This window comes from Gracilinanus agilis, chromosome 3 (genome assembly GCF_016433145.1).
Source record: "Gracilinanus agilis isolate LMUSP501 chromosome 3, AgileGrace, whole genome shotgun sequence".
Taxonomy (NCBI): Eukaryota; Metazoa; Chordata; class Mammalia; order Didelphimorphia; family Didelphidae; genus Gracilinanus; species Gracilinanus agilis.
Window position 1 is genome coordinate 419,410,372 of NC_058132.1, and position 18,208 is coordinate 419,428,579.

The 18,208-nt window shown below is 34.3% G+C and overlaps 1 protein-coding gene across 1 annotated transcript in view; it reads left to right on the forward strand.

Annotated features, from left to right (window-relative positions):
* Positions 1–18,208, forward strand: part of TMPRSS15 (transmembrane serine protease 15) — a 153,136-nt gene that overhangs the window by 102,260 nt on the left and 32,668 nt on the right. Inside the window, exons 15-17 of the mRNA XM_044666902.1 lie at positions 3,837–3,926; positions 7,197–7,322; positions 8,369–8,509. Coding sequence (XP_044522837.1) covers positions 3,837–3,926; positions 7,197–7,322; positions 8,369–8,509 — 357 coding nt within the window. The remainder of the gene's footprint in view (positions 1–3,836; positions 3,927–7,196; positions 7,323–8,368; positions 8,510–18,208) is intronic.

The window sequence follows — 18,208 nt, forward strand, 5'->3', positions numbered from 1 at the left end:
TCTGAATCACCTTGTTGAACTTGCAGTCTCCTAAAACCCTCAGATTCTTTTCAGATTTATTTCTTTTTTATTTTATTAATTTTATTAAGTATTTTTCCATGGTTATATGATTTATGTTGTCTCCCTCCCTTCTTTTCTCCCCTCTCCCAGAGCTGACAAGCAATTCCATTGGATTATACATGTACATTACTCATTACCTATTTCCATATTATTCATTTTTGTAATAGAGTACAGATTAACTTTTATCTAATCACATTTTCCCCATCTAGTATTTGTCAAGTTTATTTTTTTTAAACTAAATGTAAATCTTTATATTTATCTATATTAGGTTTCACCTTAGTAAAAAAAAAATGAAGGAATCTCTTTCATCTTTACCAAAGTTCAAACTGATGTCTCATGGTTTTAATTATTTGATATAACCTTAAAAACTTTTAATCTAATTCCTTCAGTGAGTATTTAAAGGGGATTTTTTTGTTAAAGCTAAAATGCTTTAAAACTTTTTCATCTCAAAAAGACTATTACATTTTTCAGGGAATTACAGAGAATTCAGTGATAATGCACACAACAGAATGTGCAGTCAGATAGATTCTAACCTGAATACAAACAGCATGCTGAAAGCAAAAGTTCCATAATTTTTCGCAAAAGATTGTCTGTGTTATCTTAGGAGTGCCTATCAGCAGAATAAGCAATTAATTACAGCATAAATATTAAAGAGAATAGTTCCAGGGAAAAGTCAAATTTAGCATTTAGCATTAGTAAACTCTAAGAACCCCCCTGAACCTGTCAAGAACTTTAATTTAACTCTTCTCCCAGCTACCAGAAGCATATCTAAAAATAGTGAATAACTAAACTATCCCAAATGATATTTCATGAGCTTTGGTTGTTCTATTAAGGATCACATGAAAGTTTTCTTCTGTGACTAGAATCCTATTGAAGTAAATGATAACATCATAAAAGGAATCGTAGATAAGAAATATGCCAGATTTTTCCAATGTTTTGTATCTGGAAAGACACCCATGAAACTTGTTAAACCTATGATAAGGTAACATGAATTCAAAAATTCATTTCAAAAAGTGCTTATTCAATTTTTTAGAACCAGTGGCCTCGGGGCAGGTAGGTGTCTCAGGCAGGTAGGATTGAGAGACAGGCTTAGAGACAAGAGTCCTGAGTTCAAATCTGGCCTTTGACACTTTCTAGCTCTGTGATCCTACATAAGTCATGTAACCCCTTTTACCTAGTCCTTATCATTCTCCTGCCTTGTAACCAATATACAGCATTGATTCTGAGATGGAAGATAAGGGTTTTAAAACAAAAACAAAAAAACTAGTGACCTACTTGGGGATATTATATTCAGAAAAGTATCCTGAGAATTTTGGCAGCTTTCATATGTTCATTAATATCATATTATCTTACTCTGGATTGTTAGTATCTCAAGCTACTTAACTCTACATATGTGACAAATATACATTTGAAATTTATAACTCCTAGCAGCTCTTTAGACTTTTAGCTATGTAAAAGATATATTTCCTTTTGTTGCATATTCTCAGATAATAATAAAAAGCATGGTTGTACATTGCATGAGGTTGGTTTTTTAATGGCAATGGTTCTTAAGAATCATATTCATTTATAAGATGAACATTTTCATTTTCTGTTTGCCATTAACATAGGATATATATGTTTTTCCTGTCCTCAAGGATCTTACATTTTTATTGAGAGACATAGCAGTTCCACATATGTGGGTAGCCCCTTATCTGCAGGGAGATTGATTCTGAAGAGTAGGAGTTGTTCGTTTGTTTTTTTCCAGCTGAAAGGAGAGCCTCAAGGATCATGGGAGGCAAGAGCCTCATGGGTTTCAGGAAGCTTTTTGTGGTCATTCATTAAATATTGATACAATGGATAAATATTGTGAATCTTTGAGAGTGTTACTTTTAAATGCTATTATTTGTAAGGGATTGATAATATTGAGGGTAGACCCAGAGTATGAAAATGAAAATATTATAAATGCTTTGTAGTATAGTGAGAAAGAGATAAGCAGTCCATGTAGACATACCAAAAAGCACTAAATACTTAATATTTGCTATGTGTGCTACCAGCCCTAATCAAATATCCTAATATTCCAAACAAAGTATAGATGCAAAATGGTACATTAGTTTGCTCTATAATCCTCTCTTAGAAGTAAATTTGTGACATTATTAAATGAAGATTATAATATGTGAGGTCCAACTTTGGAACTATATTTGGGTTAATAATAACAGCATTTATATAGCACTTTATTGTTTGGAAAATGCTTTACATATATTCTTATTTTATCCTCACAATGACCTAGGGAAATAGGTACTATTATTATATGTCCATTGTCATATGTAAAAAGCTTGTCTGAATATGAAAAAGAGGAGACATCCTCTGAATCAGAGATACCCCACCTGTCTGGACTCAGAGGACTAGGTATTGTCACAGCAGAGTGGCCAAAATTTAAAACTTTCTTGGAAGGGGAGCCATCTCCTCCTGAGAAACCTCGATTACAAAATTGTTAAATGCATTAAAGATTTGGAAGCCTTCTAAGAATTTGGGGACTTAGGTAGGGAGAGAGAGGAGACAGATAGTTGCTAGCCCATGTATGACATGGCCATATTATTTACAAAAGGTGTGTATGGGATGTTCAGGGAGGACTAGCACCTCTGGTGTGCAGGTTAGCTACTCATCCACTTTTGGTGTCTGCCTGTCCCCTAACTCTCACCTGTGACTCCAAGAAGCTGCGGCCAAACCCCAGAAAAAGCCCTGGAAGATGGGTTAAACCAGAGTGAGAGTAACCAACCCTTTGTTGAATTTGGGGAATATCTGCCCCAATCATGTGAAGACTCCCCCCAATGGAATGGGCAGATGAGAACAATTTGTTCCAATGGCCATGAAGGCAGGTAAAACAGATGCTGTAGAATGCTTAGACTAGTGAAGACACCAAGATAATCTACTGTACCCTGGACCATCACTGGGCATCCAGATTTTTGTCTTGCTAGAGGACTTCATGGCTCTGGAAGAAGGAGGCTGATGACTTTGTGCAACTCTGCCTGATTTAAATCAAATTTTCAAGCAAGTGAAGACATCACTCTATGATGTCATTGGTCCTCTTCGAACACGTAGGATGAACAACAACATTTATAAAAACTCAAAAAATGTTTTGGTGATAAAGTTCAAAAAATATTTTAAAATTTAAAATTAACTATTAATTATTAATATTATATATTAATTTAATTTTAAAAAATCACTCCAACCAAGGAGTTACCTTTCAGACAGGATGGATAGCTGATTTTGTGGTTTAATTTGAGAGATGCTATAAAGTATCCTTATTTCTTCTCAAACCACAACCATCAACCCAATTTTATTTATTTTTAATACCTGATACTATCCTTATTAATAATTAATTTGTTCATACTAATTTTTAGTCTTTCCTGTTAGGATTCTTTTAAAATGAACAGTATCCTAAAAGATAAGTCACCTTAAAATTATAAACTTTTTAAATAAAAGTATAACTTTGTAAAATTATAACAAATTATCGACTAAATTTCCTATAGATCTTGGATACCTGAGTTGAAGTGAGGTGGGAGTAAAGTCAAACTTCACCTACTTCTTAAGTTTGTCTAAATCTGCCCCCAATTCCACTATTCATGATCCTAGGTTGATCCTAGCTTTACACTTACAGTAAAGCACTAAAGTCTCTAAGTTCAGGACTTTTTCAACTTCATCACCATATTAAAGTTTGACATTGCGATCATCTACTCTCTCTGATATTCTCTGTCATTAGCAATTTGCTAATATATCTTGAATGTTTGCTCTTTTAGCTGACTGTGGAGGACCTGTGGAACTCTGGGAGCCAAATACAACTTTTTCTTCTATGAATTATCCAAATAACTACCCCAATCAAGCTTTCTGTGAGTCATGACTTTTTTTTTATCATCAGAGAACTGGGTGTTTAAAAATTATTATTTCCCTTAAAACTCAGGTATAGACTTAGCAGATATAGGTTTATTATCCATGAATAATAAAACAATAACTAGAAAAGATAAAATATAACCCCACATATTTATTCAAGAAAAAGGAATAAGAAGACAATAGAAATATTACCAACAACCCTTGAAAGATGAGGGATATGCCAAAGCTGCCTAAATAAAAGAAATGGGCCAAAGTTTATTATGAGAAAGCCAAGGGCAATGAATACTATTTACTATAAAAAACAGTTCAGAGATGTGGACCAGAAGATAGTCTCTATATAAAACATGTAATTCATTATTCATTCAACAAATATTTATTGAACATCTCTTATACACAAGGTACCTTGCAGCTATTCTCAGTAGAAAAAAATCTTGCTTTGAAACTGAAGTTCTCAGATTTTGTCTAAGTGTAGCATGACTCATTAATCATAATGAATTTCTTCTAGTGAATGTTTCTGCAACTGTTCTCCAATTTAAAACAGGAAAATATTGTTTTGAGAGCAGTAGCCTCTAATCCATAGTCATTAATCTAGTTAGACTTCTATGGGAAAACTTCATGTTGAGAAAAGGTATTAAACCTGATACAGTTGTTTTAAATGAGTTTCTTGTGAAAGAATTCATATGAGGCTAAGACCTAGGGAGACATAAGCTACTAATTATAGATATTCTTATTTCAAAGACATGCATATTCAGCTTTACATAAAAACGTGAAAATTTATACAACTTCAAAAATGATACAGCTATATAAAACTTATATTTCTTTATTCTTTCAATAAATATTTGTTGTATACTATGTATAAAATCACATATTTGTGCTATAATTTATATGTAATAAAATGAAAGAAAAATGTCAGAACTTTATAATAATAAATGTTTACTTGACATAAGAATTATTTGCAAGTTTACCCAAAAAGATCTTGGTTGACCAACAATAGTGCAAGATTAAGTGAATGCACATAGCCCATCTTTCTCCCATAACTCTCCCAACAAAGAGCCCCACAAAAAAGAGCATCAGATCTAACTGTACCTTGGGAAAGCCAAGGATAAAAATCCCATGGATCATTTTTTAAGTTCATGTCAAGTTAGATATCCAGAGACCTGCATATACTAGAGTGGGAGGCAAAGCCTGGACTAAGCCAGGGGGTAGATGAAAGGCAGTAACATTGTTTTTCTGATGCCTTTTTAGGGTCATAGACCCAGAATGGAGACGTGGGCCTGCTGTGGCAAAGCAGAACAAAGAACAGGATTATAAATACATCCTTAACTGTAATTGAGGCAGGGATGAGATAGTTGGCAGAAACAAGAAAAAGCAAGTAGTTGTGCTGCTCTGAATCTGTGGAACGTGGGAAGGACAGACGAAAATGATTTGTCCCAATGACCGTGAAGGTTACTGAGGCAGGTGCTGTGGAGCCAATCATCCCCTGCATCTCAAACAATCACCAAGCATCTTGACTTTTGTCTTGCCAATGGACTTGGATGATTCTCAATGAAAGGGGGAGGCTAATGACTTTTTGCACAAGTCAAGACATCACCCCATGATCTCATTGGTCCTCTTCAAAAATGAAGGAAGAATAACAATAATATAGCTCAGACCAGGCAAGAAGTGATCAAATCTCATGTTAGTTCAAACTGCTTAGGAATGCTAAAAGTTAGCAGCATCCTGGCCTGAGTTGCCCTGGAAATTCTTTAAAAATATATAGAACCTGAAGAAAGCAAGCACAGCCCTGTTAGATAATGCAGATCTGAACCATTTATACATGGCGTGTGTATTCCCTGCAGAAGTATGCAAGCCCTAGGTGTACCATAAAGTTCTAAATTAGGAATTAAGGCTGGAAGAATGTGGAAACAAGAGACACCCAAGATACAAATGAAAAAGAAAATAACTTTAAAACGTCTTATCAATATAAAAACATTAAATAAAATATTTCTAAAGAGGCATAAGAATATATTTTAAAATTAGTTTATAGGGGGCAGCTGGGTAGCTCAGTGGAGTGAGAGTCAGGCCTAGAGACAGGAGGTCCTAGGTTCAAACCCGGCCTCAGCCACTTCCCAGCTGTGTGACCCTGGGCAAGTCACTTGACCCCCATTGCCCACCCTAAACAATCTTCCATCTATAGGACAATACACCGAAGTACAAGGGTTTAAAAAAAATTAGTTTATACTATAACTAGCTTGGATTTATACCAAATACTCAGGGATATTGTTCCAATACTAGAAAAACTATAAATAAAATAGACCATATCATTTCATATCACAAAAATATTATATGACCAAGTCAAGATGCAGAAAAACTTTTGACAAAATTTTATTATCCATTTCTGTTTAACCAAAACAAACAAAAAACCTCAAAACACTAGAAAGCATGAAAAGAAATGGATTTTTCCTTAAGAAAGTAAGTAGTATCTATTTAAAATCAAGGACCAAAATTTTGCCATGAAGATAAATTTTCAGACATAGCTAGTGTAAGTAATTTGTTTTATTTTCATATTAGTTGAAAGAAATTCTCTCTTTTTTTTTAGTTAGGAAGTAAGGCACCTGGGAGGGAAGGAGGGGATAGGAATAGGTTTCCACACTCCCTCTCAAAAAATGAAATGAGACCTGAAGAAAAGAATCACATATAAGTAGGTCAACTTTGAAGATTACTCATACATCCTAGTCACTAAGGTTCAAAACCTTAAAGTTATCCTTGGTTACTCTTCCTGATCACTCACATATAATCAGTTGCCATGTCCTATCTTCTATGCATCATCTCTCATCTATTCCCTGAAAGACATTATGATGTAATAGAATTAAAGTTGGTTTTGAAGCCTGACATATTTTAAAACAAATGTCATATATATTTGCAGTTGAATGTATACATTCCTTTCCTGTTCTACAATATATATTAAAATGGTTATTTTATGTGGTGTTTGTTAGGTTATTAGTTTTAAAAAAGAAAAGAAAAGAAAAAAGTACATTTTATATTTAATATGATAGTTAAATTATAGCAAAAGGTTTAAAATTCATTTTATATTTTTTTACTGGAAATGGCGTATTTAAACCAATATGTTGCCTATCATTAAAGTTGTTATGAAGTTAGCTGTCCATGGAATCAAAAGTAACCCTGAAAGAGTTCTAAGATCCTTGACAATCAAAGATATTTCTCTGAAACATTCTAAAATATAAATTTTGCTTCTAAATTAAGTGTTATATTTAATTATTAAATTTTAGGTGTCTGGTACTTAAATGCTGAAAAAGGGAAGAACATTCAACTTCATTTTGAAGCATTTGACTTAGAAAATATTAATGATGTTGTTGAAGTCCGAGATGGCAGAGGTGACGACTCCTTATTGTTGGGCAAGTATTATCCATTGAATCATTTTAGCATAGGTTTGATTTGATTTGATTTTTTATTTTATTTAATTAGTTTAGAATATTTTTCCATGGTTACATGCTTCATGTTCTTTCCCTCCCCTCCTCCGACTCTACTCCCATAGCCAGCATGCAATTCCACTGGGTTTTACATGTGTCACTGATCAAGACCTATTTCCATATTATTAATATTTGTATTAGGGTAATCATTTAGAGTCTACATCCCCAATCATATCCCCATCAACTCATGTGATCAAGCAGTTGTTTTTCTTCTGTGTCTCTCCTCCCACAATTCTTTCTCTGGATGTGGATAGCATTCTTTCTCCTAAGTCCCCTAGAATTGTCCTGCTAGTAGAGAAGTTTATTACATTTGATTGTGCCACAGTATATCAGTCTCTGTGTATAATGTTCACATGGAATTCCTCCAGTTCATGATTCCTTTGAGCACAATAGTATTCTATCACCAGCATATACCACAATTTGTTCAGCTATTCCCCAATCGAAGGGCATCCCCTCATTTTCCAATTTTTTGCCACCACAAAGAGCGTGTTAGCATAGATTTTAGCATAGAATTTGGAACTTCTAATTAGTTCATGCAGAAATATCTGAGATTAAATCCAATTATCCATAAAACCCAAAACATAGCAATTTATATAGAATATTTTTAAACAGTATAAAAAAATCAGGAAAATGCTTTGTTATTTGTTATATTTGTTATTTGCTGTTGTTATTCAGTCATCTAATTATGTTTGTCTTCATGATCTCATGGACCACAGTATGCAAAATTTATCTCCTCAAGACTTTTTGAAAAAATATCAGGAATATTGCCAAATAAGTAAAACCCCATGACCCCATAGACCATAGCATAAAGATGATCTTCTAAAAGATCAAAGAATTAATTTCTATATTAATTTATTGGATCAGCTTTTTATATTTGTTGGAAATGACTAGGCATAAACCAAATAGGTATTATAGTTTCTTCAAGATTTATTAAATACATTTACTAAAAATTTGCTTTTTCCTTGGTACAGCTGTGTATACAGGATTAGGTCCTGTAAAAGACATATATTCCAGTACCAACCAGATGACTGTGCTCTTCATCACTGGCAAAGAGATAAACAAAAGAGGGTTTTTAGCCAACTTTACTACTGGCTACCACTTGGGAATGTCAGGTAAATATAATATGATGCATAAAATATATTTTCTGCTAAAGATTTTTTAAATGCTGAATTAAAAAAAAGAAAAATATACTAAATTCCCACATTAATTGTAAGATTTACATGTCATATTATCCTGGCTGAAAAGGACTTTTTCTTTTTCTCCTAACTCTTTACAACAACCACATCCCAATAAGTACATAGCAATGATCCCCAATATTTTTCAGTGAATAGTCTACCTTTCGCTTAAAGTTTAATGATTATGATGAGGGCAAAAAAGATGTCATAATAATAACTATAACTTACATGGTGCTTTAAATTTTGCAAAGCACTTTATAAATAATAACTCATTTGATGTTCAGAACACTATAAAGTAGGTATTATATTGTCCTCGTTTTATAGATGAGGGAACTGAGACAGATAGAAGCTGAGTAAACTCTCTAGGTATCAGTAATAAGTATCTGAGGTGAGATTTGAATTCAGGTCTTCCTGACTCCAAGATTTAGTGCTCTATCCTTGTTGAAGTTGTTGAATATGTACTTTATTCCACTGTACTGCCTATGAGCTTCAAGGCTGAGGTCATGATGCATCTGCTTGTCCACAATCTTCCAGATAAATTTGATAAAGTACTTTGAGGAACTGTGATATATTAGAAAGAATTGCATTCCATTCTCTCTTAATATCATTAATTTTAGATAAATAATATATGAAATCTCTTCTATATAAAAAATCAATTGGTATGTAATTTGTTGGCTTAATTAAATGAGTTACATATAGAAAATAAAATTTCAAGTGAGTAGAGAGGAAGCCAGGGCTCAAATGTAGACTACGATGTTTTTTCTTTGGCAACGTTCTCTACCATTGCCATCAGTATGTCTATATATTACTTCCAGAATTAAAAATAAATGACTATTAATTATCTTAGTCTCAACTTCATCACATAGTCTGCCTTAATCTAAGTGATTTCAAAAGTAGGAAAAATTGCAGCAAAAATGAGCCTGCCTGGTAATAATTCAGTCTGAGTTCTCTTGAGCAAAACTGTATGATTGATATAGCACAACAGCTTTTTCTGTGAAGTAAATTCTAGGAGGTATAATTATATACATCCAGGGAATTACAGGAAAAACAGAACATGGAATGCATTTTAATGTCCATTTAGATAAAGATTTTCTTATTCCATCATCTTGATTTTAGCTGTCTATTTCATGAAATTGTTTGCTTCTGGGAAATATTATTCCTCAAAAAGGAAAAATTATCAGTTTAGCTTCTTAAAATTAGAGATGAGAATCCTTGAATCAGTACCCTGGCATCTTCAACTTGACAATCAGTTGTTAGCAATATCTGCAATAAGCCTTTTTTTAAATCTTCATTTCTCAAGCAGAATTGCAAAGATATTTCCCTGACCATTTTCCAGACATCAAGTCACTCATGAAGAAGGCGGGAGTATAGATATCTCTATCAACATTCATTTATTTCTTTTTGATCATCACCCATGGGTATCCTCATAACTGATTTCCTTCATTCCACTGAATCTCTCCTTTGCAAATTTAGCACAAATATTCTTGTACAATATCAATTAATTATAAAAATTTTGTCCAGATCAAAATGGAAACTTTAAGGTTTAGATATGGTTTTTCATTTTGTCACATAAAACTACTAAAGAAGACAATAAAATTCTTTTTTTAAACATTTATTAATATTTGTTTTTAACATAGTTACATGATTCATACTCCTACTTTCCCCTTCACCCCCCGCACCTCCCCCATAGCCGATGCACATTTACACTGGTTTTATCATGTGTTGTTGATCAAAACCTTTTTCCAAATTGTTGTTAGTTTCATTGGTGTGGGGTGTGGTGGTTTCGAGTCTACATCCCCAATCATGTCCACCCCAACCCATCCGGTCAAGCAGTTGTTTTTCTTCTATGTTTCCTCTCCTGCAGTCCTTCCTCTGAATGTGGGTAGCGTTCTTTATCATAAATCCCTCAGAGCTGTCCTGTGTCATTGCATTGCTGCTGGTAGAGAAGTCCATTACATTTGATTTTACCACAGTATATCAGTCTCTGTGTACAATGTTCTTCTGGCTCTGCTCCTTTCACTCTGCATCAATTCCTGGAGGTCTTTCCAGTTCATCTGGAACTCCTCCAGTTTAATATTCCTTTGAGCGCAATAGTATTCCATCACCAGCATATACCACAATTTGTTCAGCCATTCCCCAATTGAAGGACATACCCTCCTTTTCCAGTTTTTTGCCACCACAAAAAGCACAGCTATAAATATTTTCGTACAAGTCTGTTTATCTATGATCTCTTTGGGGTACAAACCCAACAATGGTATGGTTGGATCAAAGGGCAGGCATTTTTTTATAGCCCTTTGAGCATAGTTCCAAATTGCCAGTCAGAATGGTTGGATCAGTTCACAACTCTACCAGCAATGCATTAATGTCCCAATTTTGCCACATCCCCTCCAGCATTCATTACTCTCCCCTTCTTTCATTTTAGCCAATCTGCTAGGTGTGAGGTGATACCTCAGAGTTGTTTTGATTTGCATTTCTCTAATTATTAGAGATTTAGAGCACTTTCTCATCTGCTTATTGATACTTTTGATTTCTTTACCTCAAGATTGCCTATTCATGTCTCTTGCCCATTTATCAATTGGGGAATGGCTTGATTTTTTATACAATTGATTTAACTCCTTGTATATTTGAGTAATTAGACCCCTGTCAGAGTTTTTCGTTATAAAGATGTTTTCCCAATTTGTTGTTTCCCTTCTGATTTTGACTACATTGTTTTTGTTTGTACAAAAGCTTTTTAGTTTAATATAATCAAAACCATTTAATTTACATTTTGTAATTTTCTCTAACTCTTGCTTGGTTTTAAAGTCTTTCCTTTCCCAGAGATCTGACAAGTATACTACTCTGTGTTCACTTAATTTATTTATAGTTTCCTTCTTTATATTCAAGTCATTCACCCATTCTGAATTTATCTTGGTGTAGGGTGTGATATGTTGATCTAAACCTAATCTCTCCCATATTGTTTTCCAAATATCCCAGCATTTTTGTCAAATAGTGGATTCATGTCCCAAAAATTGGGCTCTTTGGATTTATCATACACTGTCTTGCTAATGTCATTTACCCCAATTCTATTCCACTGATCCTCCCTTCTGTTTCTTAGCCAGTACCATATTGTTTTGATGACTGCTGCTTTATAGTATAGTTTAATATCTGGTACTGCTAGGCAACCTTCCTTCACATTTTTTTTTTCATTATTTCCCTTGATATTCTTGATCTTTTGTTATTCCAAATGAAATTTTTTATAGTTTTTTCTAATTCAGTAAAAAAGTTTTTTGGTAGTTTGATAGGTATGGCACTAAATAGGTAAATTAATTTGGGTAGAATGGTCATTTTTATTATGTTAGCTCGTCCTACCCATGAGCAATCAATGGCTTTCCAATTGTTGAGATCCAGTTTTATTTGTTTGGGAAGTGTTTTGTAGTTTTTTTCGTATAATTGCTATGTTTGTTTTGGTAGATAGATTCCCAAGTATTTTATATTGTCTAGGGTGATTTTAAATGGTGTTTCTCTTTCTACCTCTTGCTGCTCTAATGTGTTGGAAATGTATAGAAATGCTGATGATTTATATGCATTTATTTTGTATCTTGCCACTTTGCTAAAGTTGTTGATTATTTCTACAAGCTTCTTAGTTAATTCTCTAGGATTTTTTAAGTATACTATCATATCATTTGCAAAGAGTAATAGCTTAGTCTCCTCATTGCCTATTTTGATACCTTCAATTTCTTTTTCTTCTCTAATTGCTACTGCTAGTGTTTCTAGTACAATGTTAAATAATAGAGGAGATAATGGGCATCCTTGTTTCACTCCTGATCTTATTGGGAAGGCTTCTAATTTATCCCCATTGCATATGATGCTTGTTGATGGTTTTAGATATATACTGTTTATTATTTTTAGGAAAGGTCCTTCTATTCCTATACTTTTCAGTGTTTTCAATAGGAATGGAGGCTGTATTTTGTCAAAGGCTTTTTCAGCATCTATTGAGATAATCATGTGATTTTTGTTTGTTAGACTGTTGATATGGTCAATCATGTGAATGGTTTTCCAATGTTGAACCATCCTTGCATTCCTGGTATAAATCCCACCTGATCATGGTGGATGATCTTCTTAATTACATGCTGGAGTCTCTTTGCTAATATTCTATTTAAGATTTTTGCATCTATGTTCATTAGGGAGATTGGTCTATAGTTTTCTTTCTCTGTTTTTGATCTCCCTGGCTTTGGAATCAGTACCATATTTGTGTCATGAAAGGAATTTGGTAGGACTCCTTCTTTGCTTATCATATCAAATAATTTGTATAGTGTTGGGATTAGTTGGTCTTTGAATGTCTGAAAGAATTCACTTGTGAATCCATCAGACCCTGGCGATTTTTTCTTAGGGAGTTCTTTGATGGCTTGTTCAATTTCTTTTTCTCATATGGGATTATTTAGGCATTCTATTTCTTCTGCTGTTAATCTAGGCAATTTATATTTTTGTAAATATTCATCCATATCTCCTAAATTGTTATATTTCTTGCCATATAGTTGGGCAAATAATTTTTAATGATTGCCTTAATTTCTCCTTCATTAGAGTTGAGGTCTCCCTTTTCATCTTTGATACTGTCAATTTGGTTTTCTTCTTTCCTTTTTTTTTATTAGATTGACCAGTACTTTGTCTATTTTATCTGTTTTTTCAAAATACCAGCTTGCAGTCTTATTTATTAATTCAATAGTTTTTTACTTTCAATTTTATTAATTTCTCCCTTGATTTTTAGTATTTCTAATTTAGTTTTCATCTGGGGATTTTTAATTTGCTTGCTTTCTAATTTTTTTGAGTTGCATGCCCAATTCATTAATCTCTGCTCTCCTTGATTTGTTAATATATGCACTCAAGGATATAAATTTCCCCCTGAGTACTGCTTTGGCTGCATCCCACAGAGTTTGGTAGGATGTTTCATCGTTGTCATTCTCTTCAATGAAATTGTTGATTGTTTCTATGATTTCTTCTTTCACTAGCTGGTTTTGGAAAATCATATTATTTAATTTCCAATTCGTTTTTGATTTGCCTGTCCAGGTGCCCTTACTAATTATTATTTTTATTGCATTATGATGTGAGAAGGTTACATTTATTATTTCTGCTTTTTTGCATTTGTTTGCAATATTTCTATGCCCCATTACATGGTCAATCTTTGTGAATATACCATGTGCAGCTGAAAAGAAGTTGTATTCCTTTTTGCCCCCATTTATTTTTCTCCACATATCAATTAAATCTAATTTTTCTAGGACTTCATTCACCTCTCTTACCTCTTTCTTATTAATTTTTTGGTTTGATTTATCTAGATCTGAAAGAGGAATATTTAGATCTCCCACTATTATGGTTTTACTATCTATTTCCTTCTTGAGCTCTGCCAGTTTCTCCTTTATGAATTTGGATGCTATGCCATTTGGTGCATACATATTGAGCAGTGTTATTTCCTCATGGTTTATATTGCCTTTAATCCGGATGTAATGACCTTCCCTGTCTTTTTAAATCATATCTATTTTTACTTTGGCTTTGTCAGAAATCACAATTGCCACTCCTGCCTTCTTTTTCTCATTTGATGCCCAAAAGATTTTGCTCAAGCCCTTAACCTTAAACTTGTGTATGTCCACCCGCCTCATATGTGTTTCTTGTAGACAACATATGGTAGGGTTTTGGATTATAATCCACTCTGCTATTTGCTTCCGTTTTATGAGCGAGTTCATCCCATTCACATTCAGAGTTATAAATATCAGTTGTGCATTTGCTGCCATTTTTGTATCCTCCCCTATTCCTACCCCTTCTTCTTAAACTATTTCCTTTTAAACCAGTGATTTGCTTTAAGCTGGTATCCCTTATCCCCTCCCTTGATTAGCTTCCCTTTCTATCCCCTCCCTTATTATTCCCCTCTTTTTATTTTTAAAGGCCTAATAAATTCCCTCCCCATTCTTCTCCCCTCCCTTTTTTGACCTCCCCACTCCCCTGCTCCCCTTGGTTTATCCCTTTTGACTTTCTCAGAAGGGTTAGATAGAGTTTTATATCCCAATGGATAATATAGCTACTCTTCCCTCTCCGGGTTGATTACACTGAGAGTAAGGTTTAAATATTACCTCTTAATGCTCTCTTCCTCTCCTTCTTATAATAGTATTTGTCCCCTCCCCTTCCCATGCCCTCTTTGTGTGTAATAGAATATCCTATTTTTCTCATTCTCTCAAGTTTCTCTTGGTGTCCCCTGCTATTCACCCCCCTCTTTCCCATCCCCCATATCATCTTAGACCATTTAGTATTCCACCCTCTCCCTATGAATTATTCTTCTGATTACTATAATAGTGAATACTATAATAGTGAATAGAGTTCACTACAGAGAATTATACATAGCATTTCTCCACATAGGAATACAGATAATTAGATCTTACTGAGGCACTTAAAAAGGCAAATTTAAAAATTATGAGTTTTCTTTCTTTCCCCTCTGTTTCTTATTTACCTTTTCATGTTTCTCTTGATTTTTGTAGTTGGATATCAAACTTTCCATTTAGTCCTGGTCTTTTCTGTGCAAATACTTGGAAATCTTCAATTTTGTTCAATGCCCATACTTTCCCCTGGAAGTATATAGTCAGTTTCGATGGGTAGTTGATCCGTGGCTAAAGGCCCAGCTCTCTTGCCTTTCTGAATATTATATTCCAAGCCTTGTGGTCTTTTAGCATGGAGGCTGCCAGATCCTGTGTGATCATGATTGGTGCTCCTTGATATTTGAATTGTCTCTTTCTGGCTTCTTGAAAGATTTTTTCTTTTACTTGGAAGCTCTTGAATTTGGCTATTATATTCCTTGACTTTGCCCTTTCTGGGTCTAGTGTAGAGGGTGATCTATGGATCCTTTCAATGTCTATATTGCCCTCTTGTTGTAGAACTTCAGGACAATTTTGCTGAATAATTTCTTTTAGTATGGAGTCCAAGTTTCTATTAATTTCTGGTTTTTCTGGAAGACCAATGATTCTCAAATTGTCTCTTCTAGACCGGTTTTCTTGGTCTGTCACTTTCTCATTGAGATATTTCGTTTTTCCTTCCATTTTATCCGTCCTTTGACTTTGTTTTATTTGTTCTTGTTGTCTTGAGAGATCATTAGCTTCTAATTGCTCAATTCTAGCCTTTAGGGACTGGTTTTCGGCTATGATCTTTTGGTTTTCCTTTTCAATCTGGTCATTTATGGTGTTCAATTTGCTTATCAGTTCATTTGATTTCTTAGCCTCACTTTCCAATTGCCAAATTCTGCCTTTTAAACTGTTATTTTCTTGCCTGATTTCCTTTTGAGCTATTTCCTATTTCTCTAGCCAAATCTTTTCCAACTTTTTCATCATCTCATATTTGATCTCTTCAAGAGCTTGTGACCAGTTTTCATTATTTTGGGAGGGTCCGGATGCTTGTTTGTTCTCCTCTTCTGTTTGCTCGGTTATCTGGATTTTCTCTGTGTAAAAGTTGTCGAGTGTTAAAGATTTCCTCTTCTTGTTGTTAATCTTTCTCTTTTGGCCTTCCTGATTCTGGGTTGCCATTGTTAGCCCAGCCCTTTCTCAGGTTTATCCTCACGCTGACTCAGATCTTGTTTTTCTCAAGGTCAACCCCCCTGTTGGACCCCCTTCCTTGATCCTCTGCTGGAGGCTCCTTTACAAGTCTCAATGCGCTGCTTCCACAGTTGTATACCTGTCTTCACTGGTTCCCCACTCAGGGTTTCAGAGCCTTCGCTCGCGCGTGCCTGTGTCTGCCTCCGCTCACACCTGCACTCTGTGTCCGCGTTCAAAGTCCATGTGCGTTCTTTAGCCTTTTGGGGTCCTAAGTCTTGCTCCTCTCAGGAACAGGCCCTGGAGCTGCCAATGACTCATTGGGTGCCCCAAACTTGCTCTATTTCTCTTCAGCTGGCTTTGGAGTTGTAGGTGGTGTGTGTGTTGGGGGTGGGGTTTGCTCAGCCCACGATTTGGTGAGAGCTGTTTCACCCCTTTATAGCATGTAAATGCCTCGATTCCACATACCTTCCACGCTGCACCCTGTTGTGGGGTCCCTCCGTTTGTCTGGATTTGTTTTTATGTCCCCTTGAGGAGTCCTGTATGTTTTGGTCAGGAGAGGTTAAGCGCTGCTTTTTACTTTGCCGCCATCTTAACCAGGAAGCGGACAATAAAATTCTTAACCAGATGAGTTTAGAAACTGCAGACTACAAAAAACCCACACCATTTTTTCCTAATTTTTTCTATTCTCTCAAGGCTTTCTTAACATTTTCTATATGGTGACATCACCTTCTTTTCCTTTCCAAAATAATAATAATAATAATAATAATAATAAGTATGTCACTCTCCAGGGAAGTAAAAGTGATAAAAAAAAAATAAGCCTAAGTGTGCTATTTGCATGTAACTTTCAAACATTTTTTATTTTTATTTTTTCAAATCCTACAGAATAATACCCACAAAACTCACTAGAATATTTCTGCATTCATCAAAACATTAAACCACAATTTGGAAATTCATAGTAAAGAAATTACATTTCATTTATTATTTATTTACTTTTAACCTTTTTAGAAATTTTGAGTTCAAAATTCTCTCCTTCTTATTCCCTCTCCACTGAGAAGACAACCAATATAATATCAATTATACATATGAAATCATACAAAACATATTTCCACATTAGCCATGTTGCCCAAAAAAGCAATAAAAATAAGGTGGGAAAAAAGACTTCAATTTGCATTCAAAATTATTCAATTTTCTCTCTAGAATAGATAACATTTTTCATCATTAGTCCTTTGGAATTGTCTTGGATCATTGTAGCTAAGTTTTGCACAGTTGATCATCATTTCAATATTGCTGTTACTGTGTAAAATTATTTATATTCATCTGTTCATAATAGGTCTTTCCAGATTTTTCTGAAACTATTGTCCTTATTTCTTATAGTATAATAATATTTCATCATAATCATGTACCACAACTTGTTTAGCCCAAAGTGATTCCCAAACTGATGAGCATGACCTCAATTTCCAATTCTTTGCCATTAAAAAAAAGCTGATATAAATATCTTTGTATTTTTTAAACCCTTACTGTATATTGGTTCCAAGACAGAAGAGTGGTAAGGGTTAGGCAAAGGGGGTTAAGTGACTTGCCCAGGGTCACACAGCCGATAAGTGTCCGAGGTTAGATTTGAACCCAGGACCTACTGTCTCTAGGCTTAGCTCTCAATCCAATGAGCTACCCAGCTGCCCCCAATATCTTTGTAAATAGAGCTCTTTCCCCCTTTTAGAATATAGACCTAGTAGTGATCAAAGAATATGCATAGTCCTTTGGGTATGGTTCCAAATTGTTCTCCAGAATGACTGGATCAATTCACAACTACTATAACATTGCATAGCTATCTATCCTTTTTCATAATCTCTCCATTATTTACATTTTCCTTTTCTACCATATTAGGCAGTCGGATAGCTGTGAGATGGTAATATAGAGATATTTTAATTTGTATTTCTCTAATCAACAGTGATTTCAAGTATTTTTCATATGCCTAATGATAGCTTTAATTTCTTCTTCTAAAAACTTCATATCCTTTGACCATTTATCGATTGGAGAATAGCTCTTATTTTTTATATTTGACTCTGTTCTTTATATATTTGATAATAAAATT